Below are 20,117 nucleotides of genomic sequence, written 5' to 3'. Positions count from 1 at the left end.
ACACACCTGCTCTCTCTTTGCCATCTCGTCTTTGCGGTCCGAGTGAGAACCCTCCCTCCCCTGAAACGAACCCTCCCCCTGGCAGCCATCTTCACCAAGCCACATCCACTTCTAACCCCGCTCTTCATCCTCACTGCTGGCAGCTTCTTCCTCCTCCAGTCACACCGTCTGTGATGGAGCTGCTATCTCTGCACTAGCTGGAGCCATTGCTGTGTTTTCTAGAGAACACCAGACCAGAGCTGGTTCTGGTGCAGCTGTCGCTCCATTAACAAATCTGTGACTTGTCCTAAACGTGAAGTAGACAAATCCATCATTCTGGTCCAAGGAAGATGGATTTTTCCTGCCTTTCCTTGTCTAAACACTCCCAGTATTCCTGCTACAATCTGAGTTTTCATCTATGGTTGTCTGCCAACATTAATATCATCAGCAGGAGACGTTTTCAGGGTAGAAATGCGTCATGAATGAACAACTTGAGGGACTTTAGATGTGATATCAGTCTTGTTTTTATGGCTTTGCTGACTCGATTTAGAATAATTTCTTTAATAATAATCATGAAAATTCACGCATAAAACTGGATGCCAAGTTTTACTTTCAGGGTTTTTCTTAGTGCTTGAAATCCTTGAAAGTGCTTGGAACTGTAGCAGAACTCTTGTTCGAGATGTGGAAGTGAAACGATGTGGAGTTTGCATGTGTAATCTTTAAACGTCACCCTGAAACTGGCTTGAATAAAATGTTGGCAAAGGCGTGAGACCGCTTTATTTCACGCTGTAGAAGAAGAATAAAGATAGTTTTTATTTAGAGAGAAAATAAATAAAATGGGTGAAAATTACGTATCACTTTAAAATAACATTGATGCAAACTGGTGTTTTTTTAAACTCGTTTTCACTTCATATGTAGAAACCAGACAAATCATTTTATTAGGAAATACGAACAAAATCAACTTTATAAATAAAATTATTCTTCAGAGAATAAAGCACCAAAATATAAGGAGTTGAGTAAATAAAAGAGAGCGAGTGTGTGTGTGTGTGTGTGTGTGTGTGTGTGTGTGTGTGTGTGTGTGTGTGTGTGTGTGTGTGCGTGTGTGTGTGCGTGTGCGTGTGCGTGCGTGCGTGCGTGTCACATATCAGAAACATTTGCCCGTTTACAGATAATCTGACTCAGTTGAGAATTTCCTTACATTTTCTAGTCGGCTGTTTTTTGTGTTCGCCACGTTCTCTCCTCAGCTCGGGGATTTCTCAAGACTTGCTCACACACTGCATTCAGACACTGACTCACCAGTACTCCTTTACACGTGTGTGTGCGCGCGCATGTGCACATGTCACACATGTTTTGGAAATGTGGCCATCCATCTCCCTTCGTTTACACCGACTCCATGTAGGCGTCCTGCAGCGTTGCACAACTTTTCTCTCTACGTTTCATTTTCTTTGTTGCAGTTTGTTGGTCTCATGGCTTTGCTGCTGTTTCACTTTCATCACACACACACACACACACCCATCCCATCCCACTGCTGAGGCTGTGTAGTGACCTTCCAGATTAATTAATTAAAGTCACTGAGGCGGTGCAGCTCTCTGTTGCCATCTAGTGGAGCTCTGGGGTGACTCGTGTTCCTGATGTGAATCCACCCTCAAACCCCGGCGCTCCGTTTCCCCCCGTGGAAATAACAGGACATTCTCTCGGCGGTGGGTCTGGTCAGAAACGGGCCGGAACACAAACAAAGAAAGGCGGAGAAAGGATTGTTTGGTGTGAAAACCTGCTGAGCTTATGGAGGAATGTGGAATTATGAAAATGGCTTATTAAAAATCTGAAATGTGTGTTTCTTCGTCCTCCAAGTTCATGTCTTGTCTTCTTGTCCTTCAGTGGGGGTTGGAGCTTTGGACCTGGAGGGGGATACCCGACCCTCCGCCCTCAGCAGGCTGAGCCACTCCGCCTCTCTGAAGCGAGGGGGCAGTCTGCGATCGCCGCGGCCCAGCAGTGAGTGCAGCTTCGCCCACACACCGTGTGCTGAGGAGGGGCTTCCCTGTCCTCCACTACATTTGTTGTCATGTGCAGCGTTTACGGGAAGCTGCTCGCATCGGCCCGTGCAGTAACGACACAAACAATAAAGAAAAACAAACACCTTTTCAGTTCCCAGAATGAGCCGGTTGTGTGGGTCTCTAAAACTCCTCCAACCACCACTTTCTGCCATTCTTCTTGCAGCGTGGCGCTTCGAAACTCCCCCGCAGGTTCAGTTTGTGGAGAAGCTTTCTGACGTGGTGATCGGTCAGCTGCCCAACTTCTGGAAGCTCTGGATCTCCTACGTTAATGGGAGTCTTTTTAGTGAGGTAAAACACCCGAAGAGTTTGGAAATCAAATGGTGGCGCGACCAGTTTGTGTTTGTCGAAACTGCACAGAAACTTCCAGAAACCGTGTGACATGTGTACCAAAGCATTTAGCTGCCACCCTTTCAAAATAAAATCAAACCATACCAGATGTTGACGTGAACTTGTATCATTAACTCATTCGCCGCCAGCGTTTCTCACCGTTTTTACTGTTTTTTTTAAGAGTGACAGAACGTTGCGCTCTAGGATGATGTCGACGCCAAAACAACCAAAACAAAGAGGAGACTCGCCTCTTACATCAGGAAGAATCCGCGCGTTTTGAGCGTTATCCGTTCTTTCATAATCCGTTGTTGAATTATGATCGGCAGAAGCTTTTCCGGTTCGCTCCTCACTTTTTTTTACAGCAGCGGCCCAAAACGATCTCCTAGCACATGGATGTTCTGCTTCCTGATCATGTGACGTGTGACGTACGCGGATGAAGATCGGCCTTAGAGCTGAGATGTTTGTTCTCTCGGTGTGGGGGCTCGTCCGACGCCCACACAGTAAAAACGTGCGAACGAGTTAAAGTGGAACGGTTCTGATTGTGTGTGAAACATTTTGTAAGAACAGATTTTATTTCTGAAAAAGTGGCAGCAAAAGGCTTCCGTACATTTGTGAAAAATGTCGTATTGCTACTTTGTCACAACGTTCATTTATGTGCGATTTGTCCACCAACGTCGTCTCACCTAACCCTGTTCATCTTTTGGACTCTCGCTCCAGAAACGAGGCCGGATGTTTGTTTTAAAACAAGAAAGGTTACAATCAAAGATAGTTTCTTTTTGTGGTTTGAAGTGGACAATTTTAATAAATAATTAAGTTTCTTTTAGGATTAGAATAACAAAACTAATCGTCAGTAAACAGAAACAAATAAATTACGTTTTAACTGAAATTCAGCCACCGAATGTTGTTTGACTTCCTGGAATCTTCCTCCTCAATCACTGCATTTGTGTTTATGGAGACCCCAGCTTTGTTCACGCTATAAAAGGTGGGTTGCTGGTATGAAACCAGGTTCCATTGGTGCCAGTTGTGTCCTTGGGCAAGACACTTCACCCACCTTGCCTGGTGGTGGTCGGAGGGACCGGTAGCACCTGTGTTCTGCAGCGTGGCCCAGCGCAGCTGTCGCTACAATGTAGTTCATGACCACCAGGGTGTGAGTGTGTGAATGACTGTGATTAACTTGTGTTGTAAAGCACCTTGGGGGGTTGTAGGAATCTAGAAGGCGTTATATAAATGCAGGCCGTTTACAAGATAGGCCTAAAGGAAGGAACCGGGACTAGAATTCTGCAGGCCCTGATGCAGACTCTGTGATTATGTTAGAAGGAAATTAGCTGCATGAACAATTTATTTAAATATGTTCAGAGTTCCCGGAATCTCCCTCCACAAACCAGTTTGCAGTTCGACTCCCAACATGTGAATCCCAGTGGGATTCTGGCATTTCCAAACCTTTAAGACCCACCGAAGCACTTAAAGAGCAAGTCACCCCCTGCCAGAGTCGTACTCCACTCCCACTTCCTGTTTGAAAAATGCAACAAATACTGTTGCTTGGCAGACCGAGAGGGCAGAGCCGCGAACAAATACACGCACACACACAGGCTCACAACGACATTGTGACATCATAATGTACCAGCTAACATCATAGCATACCTCTTAGCCAATAGCGATGGCAGATTTAAATTCAAATACAGTGCAGAATTTTTCCCTGGCGACGGCGCAACACTGCCAGTTTTAGGCAGAGTATTTAAATTTTAACTAAGATGCACTGAAGTGCAAAATTATTGACGACACGTTTCTGCAGCACGATTAGACACTCGTTTATTTAGTTTATCAGCAAAAAAAAGTTTATTTGGGGGTGACTTGCTCGTTAAAGAGCAAGTCACCCCCTACCAGAGTCTTACTCCACTCCCACTTCCTGTTTGAAAAATGCAACAAATGCTGTTTTCAGACCGAGAGGACGGAGCCGCTAACAAATACACACACACACAGGCGCACAATGACATTATGACATAATATGGTACCAGCTAATGTTCTAGGGTGCCTCTTAGCCCATAGCGATGGCAGATTTAAATTCAAATGTGGTGCAGAGTTTTTACCTGACAACGGCACAACTCTGACAGTTTTAGGCAGAAAATTACAATTTTAACTAAAATGCACTAAAGTGCAAAACTGTTGACTACACGTGTCTGCAGCACGATTAGACACACATTTATATAGTTTATCAGAAAAATAAAGTTGATCTGGGGGTGACTTGCTCTTTAAAGACATGATGGAATAAAAGTAAAAGAGAAAATTCAGAATCTGGTTTAAAGGGGAAGTCTTTTACATCAGATGTCCTTGATCTTTGTGCCCAAGTGAATATTTAGTGTCTTTCTTTATTTCTGCAGACGGGAGAGAAATCCGGCCAGGTTGAAAAGTCCAAGAAGAACGCCAGACAGAGGCAGAACGATTTTAAAGTAGGAAGACGTGTAAAGTGTTCTTTTCTTAATTCCTTAAAGTTTCTAGAACATGTTGCATTAAAACCCTGTTGCCTCTTTCACAGAGGATGATTGAAGAGCTAACCAGCAGGCTGGTGAAGTTCATCCGAGGCGCCCTCCTCCCCACCACCATGCCCCCCGCTGAGCTGAGTCTTTATGGAGGCTGGGAGGACAAGGCGGAGCTGACGGGAGCCTGGCTGACCCAAATCATACACATCGTCAGGTTCTCCCTCGTTTGGCTCCTCTAACACGTTTCTTCAGTGGTGGTTTGGAGCTTTGGTCGTAAATGACCTTGGTAATGACCTTCAGGGCTTGTCATGAGGCGCTGTCGGCTCTGGAGATCCCAAACGATTTGCTGCAGGTGATCCAGGATCTGCTGTTCGAGCTGAGAGTTCACTGTCTCATGATGACTCTGCTGCACACGACCGAAGGTGAGACCATCACTCCGTTATAGAAAAATGGCCTGAAATGAGACGTTTCGTTTGGCGGAACGATTCCCGAGGCTTCCGTCGCGTGTTCAGGAAAGGCGTTTAGTGTTTTCAGTCAAAGTCTGAAGCAAGTGGGAGGAATTTCAAATGCAAACCGGCTTATCCAGGAGCTAGGACACAGAATCAGAGAAGGAAAGATGGAATCAACAAAGGTGAACTGTTCAAGTCTCGCGCTAGATTTAGGCGGAGCTAACCAGGGAAATGACTCGTTCGTTGTTTCTTACGGGTTCTTTCATGTCCCATCTCTGCGTTGATGATTAGCCGTCGGGTGGTTTGAGCTCGCCGTTCTCCAGGTTGTGATGAAATTATGAGACCAAAACCAGACAGGTTTCACTTGTGGTTGTGTCTGGTCATTTTGAGAGGAGCGACTGCGGTCTGGGCAGAAAGAAGTGAATTTAAATTCTCTCTGGTTTTAGTTTTTCAGCAATAAACTTCCTGCTGCTGCATAAAGAAAAGCTGCTTTTTCTGTTCTAATTTCTCTTGGTTTTATGCATTTAGACGTGAAGAGGCTTGCTGAGAAGGAAGATTGGGTCGTTGATAACGAGGGAATCACCAGTCTGGTAAGGGCGTGTCGCAGCTCCAAGCAGCAGATTCATGAAACGCTTCCCTTGTTGTTGTTGTTGTTGTTTGGTCTTGCAGCTTGAATGTTTATGCTGGCGTGTCCTTTGGGTAAGACACTTAACCCACCTTCCCTGCTGGTGGCGCCGGTGTTCAGCAGCCTCGCCTAGGGCAGCTGTGGCTACATCGTAGCGCATCACCACTGGCGTGTGAACGGGTGAATGGCTGATTGTGCTGTAAAGCGCCTTGGGGGGTTGTAGAACGCTATGAAGGCGCTACACAAATACAGGCCATTTGTCTAAGTTACAGTTTATTAAAGGGGATAAATGTGTTCATATAATAATTTGACTATTCCCATAAGTTTTCCTCCTTTTGCTGATTTCTTCCTGAAGTCTTTAGTTTTGTTTCCCGTGTCTTCATCCAGAAGCATCTGGTCTGCTCTGATTGGTCAGAAAATAACAGTGCAGAGCAGCGTCTCTTGTTCTGGGATATTAAAGGAGTGGTACACTGACAAAATACTTTTAGTGGTTGTTTCTGATCATGATGGATCACCCTGAGTGTTTCATGCAGGCTGAACATGAAATAGTCTCCTACACCTATCTCCTGCATTAGCTTCTGATAGAAAACAGACGGTGAAACTCTAGGATAGAAAGTCCTGACAGATCTACGTCACACTGTCACCAACATTCATGGACTCACCCATCTGGCCTCACGACGGGGAAGGCTGTTGTTGGTTTAGCGTCCAGGAAACAGCAGAGGACGCCTCGGCTAGTAGAAGCTAACTGTTAACATTAGCAGCTCCACCACACAGCAGAACTCCTCCAGGCTTGTGTTATCTGTGGAGGTAAAACATCAACGTTGCAGAACGCAGTGGTAGAGTCGTGTTGCTGTTAGCCAATCAGAGGAGAGATGTCACGATCTGAAAATGTAACCTCGCGGTTATTGTGACCAAAATTACCACGGTTTTCGGTATTATCGCGGTATTTTTTTAAATGTGTTACATTTTCAAAATAAACCCTGTATATCAGGAAAATATTGTCCTCAGTTTGTGTCTAAATTTAGCCTAAAATGTGTTATTTTGTAATTATGTTGTTTATTTGTTTACATTTTTCCCCTTTAGTCTTTAAAATACCAATATTTGCCCATAACTTCTTATTTTATGTCTGTTTGATGTCATCATTTAAAAATATTAGATCAGATGATACTCAGTACTCAAGTAGCCTTCTAATCAGATACTTTTTTACCCTTACTTGAGTAATAAACCCTATATCAGGAAAGTATTGTCCTCGGTTTGTGTCCTTCCAGTGAGCTTTGCAGATGTGGGAAAATGTCATCAGGCAGTAATCGTTGTTAAATTCATAATTATTCTCGGAGAGAGACCAACTCTTATCTGCCCCTGGGAGCCCCGTAATGCATAGCGTCATTTCAACATGGCGGTGTCCGCGACACGGTTTATATGCAGGTAGCGGCGCTGCGGCTGCTTTATATAGCGACTCGTTGCATTCTCCCTCAACCCAAATCCTCGGATCACGCATTTTAGCTAAAACGCTAATGTTAGCTTGCCTTGCGTTGACTGTAGAGTTGTGGGTGATGGTCACGCAGATGTGTCATGAGATTTGAAGCGCTGCTGCCTTTCACAGACACTTTTTCTGCACGTGCTGCAAACAGGATAGCCGTCTTCTATCAAATGTCCCTCGGCATTCTTCAGATATCCAAAAGATGCCCGTACTTCCCACTTTGTCTTCTTTGAGGGATAATAAATGTCCTGAGCGCTGCCGTCTCCTTCTTTGGCCATTATTTCAGCTTTAGCTTCAAGAAAGTTTTGGTTGTAAACAACAAAGTGCGCATGTGCCGCCGGCAACTTCAGCAGATGATACGGTGGCTGGTAAGGGTCACCGAGCCTACACAGCCACGGTAATCCACCGAGATAATATAGTTTTAAAAAACAAGACGGTTATTATTATTGTCAACTGTTTTTACCGGGGTTTACCGCTACACCGGTTACCGTGACAACCCTAGTCCTGTCGTCTGAAGCTCTCCGCTGGTCTGGTTATCTTTTAGATCCGGAAATCCTTGCCCTACCTGAGATCACTGCAGATGTATTTTAGTCTAGTGGACCACACCTTTAATGAATCATATGAGAGGAATGTGTATGGTACAAAATCTAAACACGTTTTTATTTCATGATTATTTATTAAAGACACTTGAAATAAAATAAAATTGTGTTTTTACAACTTTATTTGTTGCAGAAATTTTCTATTTTCTGATGTTTTAGTCTCAGACTTTTTGACCCAAATTGGATTAATTTAGATAAAAGCTGCTGCTCATAATTGGAATCAGAGAATTTATAATGCTTCAGCTGCCCCGCGTGTTTTAGATGTTGATGCTAATATCAGGCTCCTGTAGAAGAAGATGTTCTCAGAAGCATAGCAAGGTAAAAAGAAACCTTTTTTGTGTTTTAAATAAAGAACCAAACATGGAATTAGGAATCAGACGCAGCAAGAACGTAGCAAAGATGCTCTGAGGAGGGTTTTCAGTGGTTATACCAGGTGTGTTGGAGCAGAGGAGCGACTAACACCTGCAGGGTTGTTTTGCTTTGGTTCTTTTATCCTGTAAACACGTTTAATACGCTCAGATGAGAAGGAGTGACGTTACAATTGGGGTTTTAAATTAGAAATATGCATTCATTTTGTTCTATTTAGAGTTCTAAATTTGTCTTTTTTTTATTTATTTTTTTTGCAGCCTTCCAAGTTTGAACAGTGCATAGTTCAGATGCTGCAGTCCCTCAAAGAGCCTCTGGAAATCAAACCTGGAGAGATCAATGTAAGCTCCAGCTCCAGTGTGGAGGGTTGTTCCTTTGTTAGGACCTTAACCTGTGAGTTTATAATGTTGCCCCCTCCCAGGTGCTGCAGCTAGACCAGGTCCAGGACCAGGCTGCAGAGCTCGGTGTCAGCATCATGAAGGTGAGACCTCTCAGATCCCTTTTTGTTTTTTATTAGACTTTAGTCTCATTTGGTTTGAGGATGTGCTCTGTGCATGTGCAGCTGAGCTGTGACAGTTCTGTCTGGACAGTTGAGTTGCTTCCTGCTGTGAATTTTACAGCAAAGATCTCACCGCATGAAGATTTCTGCTTTTTTGTTCAGTGTTGGAACTAAAATGGTAGTGCCTGTAAAACTGGAGGAATTTAATAAAACGTCTGTAATGCTGCTTATTTATGGGGTGTTAACCATTATAAGACCCAAATCACCCAAGTTTAAGTCAGCATGAACTTGTTTACCTGCTTAAATACATCTGAGAAGGTCAGCATTTGTAGATGTGAAGGGTCTATCCTGGTCTAAGAGCGGCATCTAGAAACGGCATTTTGGTTAAGTTTACATTTTATGTACCAACATCTGAGCAGCCATAGTTCATGTCGACGTTTAATGTTCCTGCTGAGATTAAAGGGGCATTATGGAAGTCTGACAGCCAAAACATGTAGAGAAATAATAAATGTCTTCTTCATACATTCTCCTGCAATGCCCTGGTCCTGTAGAATGAGCCCTGGCATTTTTACTGTGATTGCCTGTTTTTCTGTAAAATCACAGAAAAAGAGAGATGCTCGGGTCGAGCAGGCTGCTTCATGCGCGTTCACGCTCAGGCATCGCCCGTAGCATTTGCTATCCGTAGCTTTAGCAGCAAAGAGAGAGGCAGTGCCACTTTGTCGCTGTTCCTAACGCCTAGTGACAAAGCTAGCTACATTTCTGAGGACCCTTAGCTACTTTCTGTAGAACTTCCTTCTAGATATTTCCTGCAAATTAGCAACAAAATAGCCATTTTCACTCCGAACCGTTCTTTGAACGTTGTTTCAGCTGTCATCAAGGATATAAATGTTACAGATACATCGAATGTTACTGGAGCTTTAGCTCACTTAGTAAGATGTCTGACTCGTGCAGAAGACCCAGGTTCGATTCTGGATGTGAACATAGTTCATTTAGAGTTTCTTTTTTACATTAATGGTATATTTTTTTACAGTAAGATGCCCAAATTTTTATTTGAGACTCGCCGAACGGCATTGAATTCACAGATGAAAAAGATGTGGGTTCAACTTTCATTTTGGAACAATTTTTCAAGCAAGGGAAGGGAATGATCTGAGCATGCAGGAGGACTGACCCATCATAAACCTTCGTCGCTGTGCTGAAGAGAAAGGTACAGAACCACATTATTTAATTAATTAGCTGCGTGTTCTCCTGTCCTCTGTCCTCCGCCCCCCCCCCCCCCCCCCCCCCCCCCCCACACACACACACACACACACACACGGGACTGTCTCAGCTATTATTTTCGTTAAGGAGTGTGCACGTACAGCATGCGCGCCTCGTGCACGAGCCTACTATTGAAGCTGCCGTTACGCTTTTGGCCTGATGGGCAATCGCGAGCATAAAAATTCAGAAGTCCGTGAAGTCCCTTTAAAGAATTTTAACTTTACCTGCTGGACAGGTGAGACCTGCGGTACTTGTACACAGCAAGGATGGCTTATTACAGTTCTTTGCATCTGAACACAAACTCAAGTGGGTCCCAGGAAAGGCAAGAGTTCGCAGGAGGTCACCACACTAAAGCCAGCATTGGTGTCCAGGGTCGGGGGTTTTGAGATGGAGCGTGGGAGGTCACATTAGTCAGCCATGTTGGTGCAAAACAAATAAATAAGCTTCAGGGAGACCTTTAGAAGGATTTTCTGACAGATGTGACTTTACCCGTCATGACTCAACTTCTGTTCAACCTGAACAAGATTAATAAAACTCAATCCCGGCAGGCAGCAGCCCAACTAACTTCATGCTTTTAATCTTGACCAGTTTGACCTCATTTGCTCTTGCGCCACCACTGAGCGCTGGTTCCAGGCACGGGGATGGGTGTATTTGCTGTCGGTACGGAAGTCTCGTGCACGCTGGTAGCCGCTGTTGGAATGGACGACGTGGGATGAGGGGTAGATGGGCCGCTCCTCCACCATGTCTAGTGGGATGTGGTCAGAATTCCAGGGAAGCTGCTGGTACGGACGGTTGGGCCTCAGGCCCATCAGCTCGGCAACCATCTGAGAGATCCCTGCATCTAGAGAGCTGCCAGAACCCAAGCCAGAGAAGGCTCCGCCACTAGTGAAGCTAGATCCAGCACCTAATCCAGAGTCACCAGGTCCAGCACCCTGCAGCAGATCCAGACCCTGCACCGTAGGGGACTTTCCTCGCAGGGAAACCAGCTCCAGCGCTGAAGAGAAGGAAGCAAATCCAGGAGACGCTGCACAGAGACGGCTGTTAAAGACCAGCACGAACATCAGAGCAACTAAACTTTAGCGATCAAACACCAAACCTCACCTGAGGACAGACTGGAACATCACGTTGGGTCTGAGAATGCAGACAAGCAGAAGAAGCTGAAGAAGGCTTGTGCTGTGATGGCCTTAGGCTGTGGCTGCTCCACCTGGTTAGAGCCACCCGGTGCTGTTAACTCCAGCTTCACCTGCTGCCTGCTACTGAAGTTTGCACTTGTGTGTGTCTGTGTCCAACCCAGGCTTTCATTAACTGTTTGGAGCAGCTGAGCACAAAGACGGATGGAGACTTCGGCGCATCTCGGTGAGTGTTTTAAACACTTTTTTGTTCTTTTTGTCGTTTTCGTCACTGAAAACTCCGTAAAAGCCTCTTTTGCTTGTGCAGCAACGTCTCCGTGGACCTGTCCTCTCCAGATCGATTCGTCGCCATCCCAGAAGGCTTCAGTCCCACATCTGTAAGCACGAAGCAGCTTCCTTAAGTTTGTGGTACAGTCGGGCGTTTACACCGGCGGCGTCACCAGAGCGTGGGCTCGCTGTGCCACGAGGTGACAAACGCGTATCAGTCACTGGAACCACAAAATGTTATCAGGCTGTTTCCTGGTTGTGGACAGGCAGCAGATACGTCCTCGTTTCCTGTAACTTCTCTGACATGCTGGTGAGGGGGGCTCGGCGTAGGGGAGGAGGCGGAAGAGCGGGGTATAGACTGCTTCTGGTAAAGGGAAGTGGAGCAAGGTGCAGATGGGGTTTCCCCACCCCCAAATACACGAGACGGGACTTTGGCAGCTCGTCTCGACAGCGAGTGGACGACCAGCGTTTGGACTGATTTCACTCATGATTCAAGCGGTTGTGTTTGGAGCGTTAGAAAACAGCTCCCAGGGAAGAAACGAGGCTGGGCAGCGATTACTCGCTCTCAGTTCTACTCAGACCGCCGTGGACCACGGCAGGAGGAAGGGACGGCACCGTTTAGGGCTGATGTAAAAACTAACCGCTGCCATTGTGCTTCTGAGCATGACGTGTTCATCTATCAGCATGTTTATGCAAAGTTTCAGGAGCGCTTTTAGGATCGTTTCAGTTGAGAGTGAATAGAAAATGAGCGTTAAATTAAAACCGTTTGAGCTTGGACATGTTTGAGCGCTAGTGGCCAAGCGCCTAAGACGTGTTAAAGCAGCTGCCAGTGAATCATTAGGGTTACCTTGGTAACTGTAAGTCTAAGAAAGAGCAGCGTGAGGCTCTGCTGGTCACACAGCAGGATTTTCTTTGTTTCTGTCAGGTTTTATATTGGAGAAGTCACCTCTTTGAGTTTTGAGGTGACCGCTTACAGCAGCGCGTCCACGCAGCTCGGGAGTTCCTCCTCTGGGCTCAGGTGGAATTTGAGACAAAACCGTGAGTCTACGGGGGGGGGGGGGGGGGGGCAGCAGCTGGAAGGAGACTAAATCACTGACATTCTGACTATATTAATGCAAGAAGTGAGAGTTAGACTGTGTGACATCATCAACTGTCAGTTTCAGTGAAAAATCTCCACAAACTGTCGAATTGAACTGTGATCATGTAAAAACTGTAAAATATACAAACTATCTGTTCAGTCAAAATCCCACTTCCTGTGACCTGTTTAAACTAAAGGGGGCGGAGCTTTTTCACCTGTTCCACCAGGTTTGGGGGGGGGGGGGGGGTCCCAGTTATTTGGGCATCTTTATTTATGTACAACACAAATCCTGATTATAGTGCACCTTCCAGCTCAGCCCTTGATAAACCACTCCATCTACGTTCTGACCCTCACAAGTTTTGGGTAAAGACCGAGATCATGGGTACAAGCCACCGACGTGAGTTTTCTCTGCAGGGTGGCTGGACTCTCACTTCTCTCACTTATAGATAGGTTGAGACGCTCGTTCATCTGGGAGGGGCTTGGAGTAGATCCGCTGCTCCTCCTCATCGAGAGGAGCCAGGTGAGGTGGCTTGGGCATCTAGTTGGTATGCCTCCTGGACGCCTCACTGGTGAGGTTTTCCGGGCACGTCCAACCATGATGAGCACTTGAGGAAGACCCAGGACACGCTGGACGGAATATCTCTCGGCTGGCCAGGGAACGCCTTAGGATTCCCCCGCAGGAGCTGGCCCGAGTAGCTGGAGAGAGGGAAGTCTGGGTCTCTTGACTTAGGCTGCTGCCCCCGCCATCCGACCCCAGATAAGCGAACAAGCATGGGTGGATGTTAACGATTAAATTATTCAATTTGTTTACGTATTTTAAATAATTTGTGAGTTTTTTTATGTGCAAACAAACAAAATCAAAATACGGATTTTTGTTTGTAAACCTCTGAAGCTTCAGTTGACTAAAACATCTAAAGTGTGTGTGTGTGTGTGTGTGTGTGTGTGCGTGTGTGCGTGCGTGCGTGCGTGCGTGTGTGTGTGTGTGTGTGTTTACAGGAGCAGCGTTTGCTCATCATCCTCAGTAACTGTCAGTACCTGGAGAGACGGACCTTCCTGAACCTGGCCGATCGCTTTGAGAAGCACGGCTTCACGGGGACGGAGAAGATCACGCAGGTCGGTGTTAGGAACCGCGTCTGATAAGAAGCTCACGCGGGTGTCACTAACTATAAACCCGATCAGTCTTTCTCAGCAACGAGATGACTCGTCGTCATCCAAAACAACGCACACGTCAAAGCTCCGTTCCCTCTTCAGCCTTTTCTTCTCTTCACACACACACACACACACACACACACACACACACACACACACACACACACACACGATGACTAATGGCTGAATCACAGAGCAAATAAAGCTCAGTTGGTTTTCCTGTAAAACAGTCAAATTTCTCTTTGAAAGCTCAAATTAGAGCTTCCTTTAGGTGAACACCCGATATGACGGATGACAGTTTAAAGTTTGTATAAATATTTGTAACTATAGCTATGAAAGTTCACGAGAAACTGAAAAAAATCCCCCTTTCTGCTCATTTGACCTCAGGAAATAGTGTTGCGGTAGAAAAGAGGATGCATGGTTTAACGATTTAAAGCAGAAATTCACTAATTCATTAGCTAGAATTGGTCTTTGGAGGAGTTAAAGTGCAGATGAGTGAATCTGTGCACCAGTGCAGATGTTTCAGTTGAATCCATTCACACACACAGACCAGCATCCGGCTCACAAGGCTCCCCGTCTCCATTTGGCAGTTATTTGCACCACACACTCGTAGCCTTAGATGATAAATGACCCGTGCTTGTATAGCGCCTCTCAGAGTAAGGACTCCAAAGCTCTTTACACTACAGTGTATCATTCATCCATTCACACACACATTCACACACTGGTGGTGATGAGCTACGATGTAGCCACAGCTGCCCTAGGGCGCACTGACAGAGGCGAGGCTGCACACTTTCTCCAAGTGCACTTTGCCGAAGGCCGCAGGGCGAGTATTGGGATTGGGCCCTCACCTCCCAGCAGCCAATCAGGTGGTGTGTGTGTGTGTGTGGGCGTGGTCAGCAGCAGCTTGTTTTTCTTAAAGTGACAGAGCCCTGAAACAGCTCATTTTGGAAGGTACTGAAAATGTCAGTAAGACTGCTGAAATAGCTTCATGTGAGGGATTTGGTGACAAGAACCTCATTAGCATGTATGATTTAGATGATAGAACTGTTAAAGCTCGTGTCCTCTCCTCGTCTTCAAACCGACCCACAGGTGAGTGTGGACGCTGTCCGGGAGCTGGACAGGAAACTTTTCGAAGCCTACATCGAGAGACGAGCCGACCCGATCGCGGGATCGCTGGAGCCCGGCATCTACGCGGGGTATTTCGACTGGAGAGACTGCCAGACGCCCGCAGGTAAAAAGCCTCGACACGCTGCATCCAGTAAAACCTCAGCCGCAGAAACCACCAACTGACCCCGGTGGCATGCAGAAGCCTCCAAGAGCGGTGTTGCACGAGAGCGGGTCGTTGCTGCTCTGATCCGCACAGTTGTGGCTCACCTGTGTCATGGGACGGGCAGGGCTCTTTGATGGCTTGCTGTAAATGCCGCTGAGCTCATTCTGCTATCGTGGCCTTTGTGCTGAGCTGTGGGGGTGTTTCTGCACACCGGTTTACTCTGACTTTCTCAGCAGAATCCCACCAAAGGCAGGTGAAACCTAAAAGGCGAACGTGTGGTTTGCCTTCACCTCAGCTCTCAGGTGGGCTGCAGACCTTTAAATCCCGTCGTGATGAACCCCTGGAGCTGGGCCGCAGCCTCGGGGACTGTGTGTGTTCGGGCTGCATGTGAAAGCGGAACTTTCTGGACACTAAACCACACTTCTAGGATATGATACTTTCACTTGTTGCTCTCTCTCTGTGTGGGACTCGTGTTGGTGTGTGGAGTGCTGCAAGGCACTCAAAATCCGGTTTCAGTACTTTCTTTCTGTTGCTGCGTTTGGTTGTTTCGCTGTCGGAGTTCGCTAGGTTTAAACCTTCCAGCAGCTCCGTTTGTTCTGATCTTCAAGCGTAAATCAGAGTTTCATAGCGCTTGTGGCTCCATGTGTGTTATGTTTTATGTTTATTGCAAAACAAGAACATTTGTCATACAATGATCGTGTTTAGTTGTATTTTTCTGGCAAGTTAACTAACTGAATTAGGATTTGATGATTCTGACTTGCCTACAGAAACCTCTGACCCCGGTTTCACGCTGCAAGCATCAGCGGAACGGAACGGCAGCGAAGCGGCACCGCTTCGAACAGAATCCAGTTAAAGTCTATGGAGTGTGGCGCGTCCCAGAAGCGGCATGCCGCGCCTCGCCGCTGAAGATGGAATCGAGTTCTGTTTTTATCGCGAGTCGCTTCTGGGACACGTCAGTTTCCGCAGTTCGCATAGTGCGAGACAGGAAACCACACACGGTTTCAGGGTAAAATCCCCGGTTATTTTCAAAATAAAGTGCAACGTTGCGATGTTATATATAACTTACGTCAGCACGTGTGACAGAACGGCTTTGTTTACCGCCAGTTTCTTTCGAGAAGTGCAACGGTGTGATTCCTCGCGGGGGTTGTGATCTCTCGATGAGGAAGGTGTCGGAAGTCCCAAGGCATTTTCGAATCTCGCGGGTACAGAATCCAAATTTGCGTGGCGGCCGCCCCAGCCTGATTTCACTCTGCCCCCAGCTATATGGATGTTATTTTAACTGCAGTTGCAGCGTTGCACCACTAGGGGTGCTGTATCAGCAGCGGTGCACCAAAAAGCATTAAAACTGCTGCAGACAAAGATCAAAACTAGCTTTTCTGGCTAGTTGGTACATATTTATGGTTGGTGCTATTGACGTCCTGATTTCCCCCAGGCTCTTCCTCAGAGCAGGGCTGTTAAGTGTTGTCTGTGCGTGTCTGTCTATTTTTAAACGTAGCACTGGTGCAACATCTTCGAATTACTATTCTCCCCAGAACTTTATTGAACAAAAGTAAGTTACGTGTAAGAAAAATGCTTTTTACTGGCGCACAGTGTGGTCATCTGGATGCAGTGGAGGAAAATAAAGGAACCAGCAAAGGCAGAACCGGTCCAAAGTTTGGGATCAAAAGTGCAGCTACACGCAGATTGGCTAATGCTAAAGCTAACGGGTAGCAGTCTCACGATCAAGTGGCGCACAGAAAAATACATGATGATCGTAAAACTAAGAAAGACTCAACTCTACACGCGGATGAAAAGTCCCCACCATCCTGATTATTATGCATCCTGCAGTGTTATGGATCAGAACCGCTGCACACAGAAGCAGGATGTACGGCAAGCCGTTGTAGTATATAATTCACAAACACTTCTATCTTTGAATATAATTTTAACTGGATTATTGCCAACCCGTACATAATAGACATGCCACCATTACATAGTTAGCAGCAGAAATGAAATGTTATTACCATTTCCAACACAAATGCATGTTAATGAAAAGCATTTTATTTTACTGGTTATATTTATGTGTTACTTTGACTAAGATGAGTGAAATTAAACAAACCTAAAATGTTGCTGAAATGTAGGTCAAATATTTAAAAACATTTTAACTATAAATATCAGATGGGAAAAAGGAACTAAACACCAATCTGATGCATATTATTGAGCCTTTCACAATAAGAGTCTGTTATTTCAGCCTGATCATTTAGTTGTTTTATTTCATATTTTTTAGCAGCAAACCTGTTTTGTTTCACTTGAAACGTTGTCAAATGGAATATTCAATCAACAGCAGCTTAGATTAGAACACTTAACGAAAACATATTTTGCCTTTAAAAAAGTGAGGCAGTTGAGTACGCGTGTGCTGGCGCACGGTCAGGATGGTACCACCTCTGCCTCAGTTTGAGCCAGGAAAACCCCTGCACACACACACACACACACACACACACGTGTCGTTTTTGTCCTCGAAGCAGATTTCCTCTGCGACAGATACTTTTTAGGCCATCGAGGCTTGCTGCCGCTGCCACCTTTATGTCCGTACCGGATCATAGTGAAATCGTGTATCTTCTCATCTTAGAGCTCCGACCTTCTTCTGCTCTGATTTGGGTCTTCTGACTTCATGTTCTCAGACATGCATTCATCAAAAATGTTCATGTGGTCCTGGTTATCGGATATTTTCTTATTGGTGCCAAAAATCTGTACATATGTTGGAGGGGAAAAGGCGGTCAAGCGTGCGGTACTCCATTACTATGCGTGACCTGAAGGTCGAGGCCTGTAGCAGTTTTTGAGGCTGTAGATGGTTCGGCAGCCGTGTTGATTATCTGTGTTTTTGTGTGTCTGCAGGTGTGAGGGACTACCTGAAAGAAGCTCTTGTGAACATCATTGCTGTTCATGCTGAGGTGCAGACTCACTTACAGTAGACCTCTGAGGCCCGATTCACACGGCAAGATCATTTTTGCTGATTTTTGACCCGATGCTCCTCCTCCAACAGTCTTAAGGACACGCCTGACTGTCGTGAAGACTCTGAACTTAAACTTATCTCTTGTTCCTGCAGTGTGGGTAGGTGTGCTCGGGTCTGTTCAGACGCATGTCGGGACCGCTCCAAGTGCCGTGTTGTCTCTGATCTCTAGTACAAACAAGCTTATGCCTGTTGAATGTGGCTTGTAGCCAATCAGAAAGCTAGGTGACAGAATCGCGCGGCACGGAGCTGTGTGAATCCAAATCCTCCTCGTCTGCCATGTTTGTTTCATCTGAAGACCTTTTATCTCAGGAGTTCAGACAGTTTTCTCGTCTGACCAGGGAATGGCTGCGGGTCAGATTGTAGCTGAACGCCACTCACTGTAGGACCCAAACTATTTATGTGTGGTCGCTCGTGTTTTTGAAATCTTCCAACCCTTTTAAAGTCTTCTGTGTGAGTCGGACCCAGTGCATACACCACAAACCTTTTCTTTGAGCTTTCCGCCTTCGCAGGTCTCACCAGCTTCAAAACCTTCCGCTCCGCAGGTCTTCACCGTCTCCAAGGACCTGGTTCCTCGGGTTTTGTCTAAAATTGTGGAATCGGTTGCGGAGGAGATGTGCCGTCTGATGCAGTGTGTGTCGTCCTTGAGTAAAAACGGAGCCCTGCAGGTACACACTGACATGCTCGCACCAACCACCACTCATACTAAGACCCTGACTCATAGTGTGTGTGTGTGTGTGGGGGGGGGGGGGGGGGATCCACCTGCTGTTTCTTATAATGCCACTGCAAACTGTTGATTTTGTGTTTTCCTTTTTTGTAAACCTCCACCCCGCCCTGGTCTACGCTCAGGCCCGACTCGAGCTCTGCGCCCTGAGGGACGCCGTAGCCACATACCTAAACCCTGATAGCGAGTGAGTACAGCCCTGATGATTTATGACGCAGAGTGTCACACACACATAAATCCTAACAGGCGCACATCCCTCACCGCAATCCCTATGTATGCTAGTTGGTGGGTTAAGGGGAGGAAGTGAAAGTAATCTGGTTGTGTTGTGTGCCTGCTCTGTGGTGTGTCGTGTGCGTTCGTGGAAGTAGGCCAGCGTGCACGTCAGGATGCACACATAGACTCGCCCTGAACTGCATTCTCTCAGGCTCAAGTGTTGATAAATGTGAAATCGATTTCAGCTCCAGCTTCAAACTGGCTCTGGAGTCCCTGCCTCAGCTGCACAGCGGAGCCGATAAGAAGTGAGCCTCGTTCTCTTCCTGTTGCCTCGTGAACGCCCGTCTGGTTTTAAACTGGCGTTTGCACTTTTCACACGCAGGTTGCTGGAGGATCTGCTGAACAGCTTTAAGAGCAGCATGCAGCTCCAGCTCACCTGCTTCCAGCCGCCCAACATCCAGCCTGTGAAGAGATGATCTCACGCGTCTGCGTGCGATCAGCCGACAAGCTGCTCAGCTTGCACCGTTTCCTTTGCTCCTTTTATTTAGCACCACCCTCAATTTCTGCTTCAGTAGATGAACACAGTGGCTACACGTCTCATCTCTAAGACACCAAATGAGTGCGTTTCGTTGTTACTGTGCAGGACGGCCCCTGCTGAGTGTGTCATGCTAATCATGCGTGGCTACGGAGTTCGTGTCTGACGTGGATGTAGTCTTCTCTCACAGATTCCGTTGTTACAATCAAACGTTGTAATTTATCCTTCGTCGTTTGTTTCACCCAATAAAATGAGCAACGTCTCTACGAAGGTGTGTCGGGCTAGCTGTTTTACACCATTTAGAATCAAGTCTCTTGGTTTTCTAAGATTAATGTGTTCACACATGCACATGCTGATCATTAAATTAGAATATCATGCCAAAATGTGTTTATTTCAGTAACTCCGTTCAAAAAGAGAAACTTGTATATTAGTGTTATTGTCCAGAAAGGGTACATTTTGACCTATTTATTGACTTACATAGTGACCGGTCATCAGACATGAGTCCACTATCTAGGTGGATTGACTGTTCTATCTTCTGACACCCAGAAGATTCTGCAGTGCTTGTTGACGGTCCAGGAAGACAAGATTGTCAGCCTGGGTCTCCAAACAAAGGCTGTCCTCTTATCTCAGACTGCTGGATTCCACACTAAATG

At 46.2% G+C, this 20,117-nt stretch overlaps 1 protein-coding gene across 2 annotated transcripts in view; it reads left to right on the top strand.

Annotated features, from left to right (window-relative positions):
- The window catches only part of exoc2 (exocyst complex component 2), a 59,700-nt gene extending 39,970 nt beyond the window's left edge, over nucleotides 1–19,730 (top strand). For both annotated transcript variants that reach the window (XM_054751998.2, XM_070554343.1), the window contains exons 12-28: nucleotides 1,858–1,971; nucleotides 2,197–2,321; nucleotides 4,739–4,807; nucleotides 4,894–5,051; nucleotides 5,138–5,259; nucleotides 5,815–5,876; nucleotides 8,617–8,697; nucleotides 8,778–8,837; nucleotides 11,407–11,468; nucleotides 11,550–11,619; nucleotides 13,584–13,700; nucleotides 14,826–14,967; nucleotides 17,878–17,933; nucleotides 18,538–18,660; nucleotides 18,842–18,903; nucleotides 19,175–19,234; nucleotides 19,312–19,730. In XM_054751998.2, coding sequence (XP_054607973.1) covers nucleotides 1,858–1,971; nucleotides 2,197–2,321; nucleotides 4,739–4,807; nucleotides 4,894–5,051; nucleotides 5,138–5,259; nucleotides 5,815–5,876; nucleotides 8,617–8,697; nucleotides 8,778–8,837; nucleotides 11,407–11,468; nucleotides 11,550–11,619; nucleotides 13,584–13,700; nucleotides 14,826–14,967; nucleotides 17,878–17,933; nucleotides 18,538–18,660; nucleotides 18,842–18,903; nucleotides 19,175–19,234; nucleotides 19,312–19,405 — 1,577 coding nt within the window. In that variant the 3' untranslated portion in view covers nucleotides 19,406–19,730. The remainder of the gene's footprint in view (nucleotides 1–1,857; nucleotides 1,972–2,196; nucleotides 2,322–4,738; nucleotides 4,808–4,893; nucleotides 5,052–5,137; nucleotides 5,260–5,814; nucleotides 5,877–8,616; nucleotides 8,698–8,777; nucleotides 8,838–11,406; nucleotides 11,469–11,549; nucleotides 11,620–13,583; nucleotides 13,701–14,825; nucleotides 14,968–17,877; nucleotides 17,934–18,537; nucleotides 18,661–18,841; nucleotides 18,904–19,174; nucleotides 19,235–19,311) is intronic.
- Nucleotides 19,731–20,117: the final 387 nt, after the last annotated feature.

The sequence above is a fragment of the Nothobranchius furzeri genome, chromosome 8 (genome assembly GCF_043380555.1).
Source record: "Nothobranchius furzeri strain GRZ-AD chromosome 8, NfurGRZ-RIMD1, whole genome shotgun sequence".
NCBI lineage: Eukaryota > Metazoa > Chordata > Actinopteri > Cyprinodontiformes > Nothobranchiidae > Nothobranchius > Nothobranchius furzeri.
This window is presented reverse-complemented; position numbering and strand designations above follow the sequence as displayed.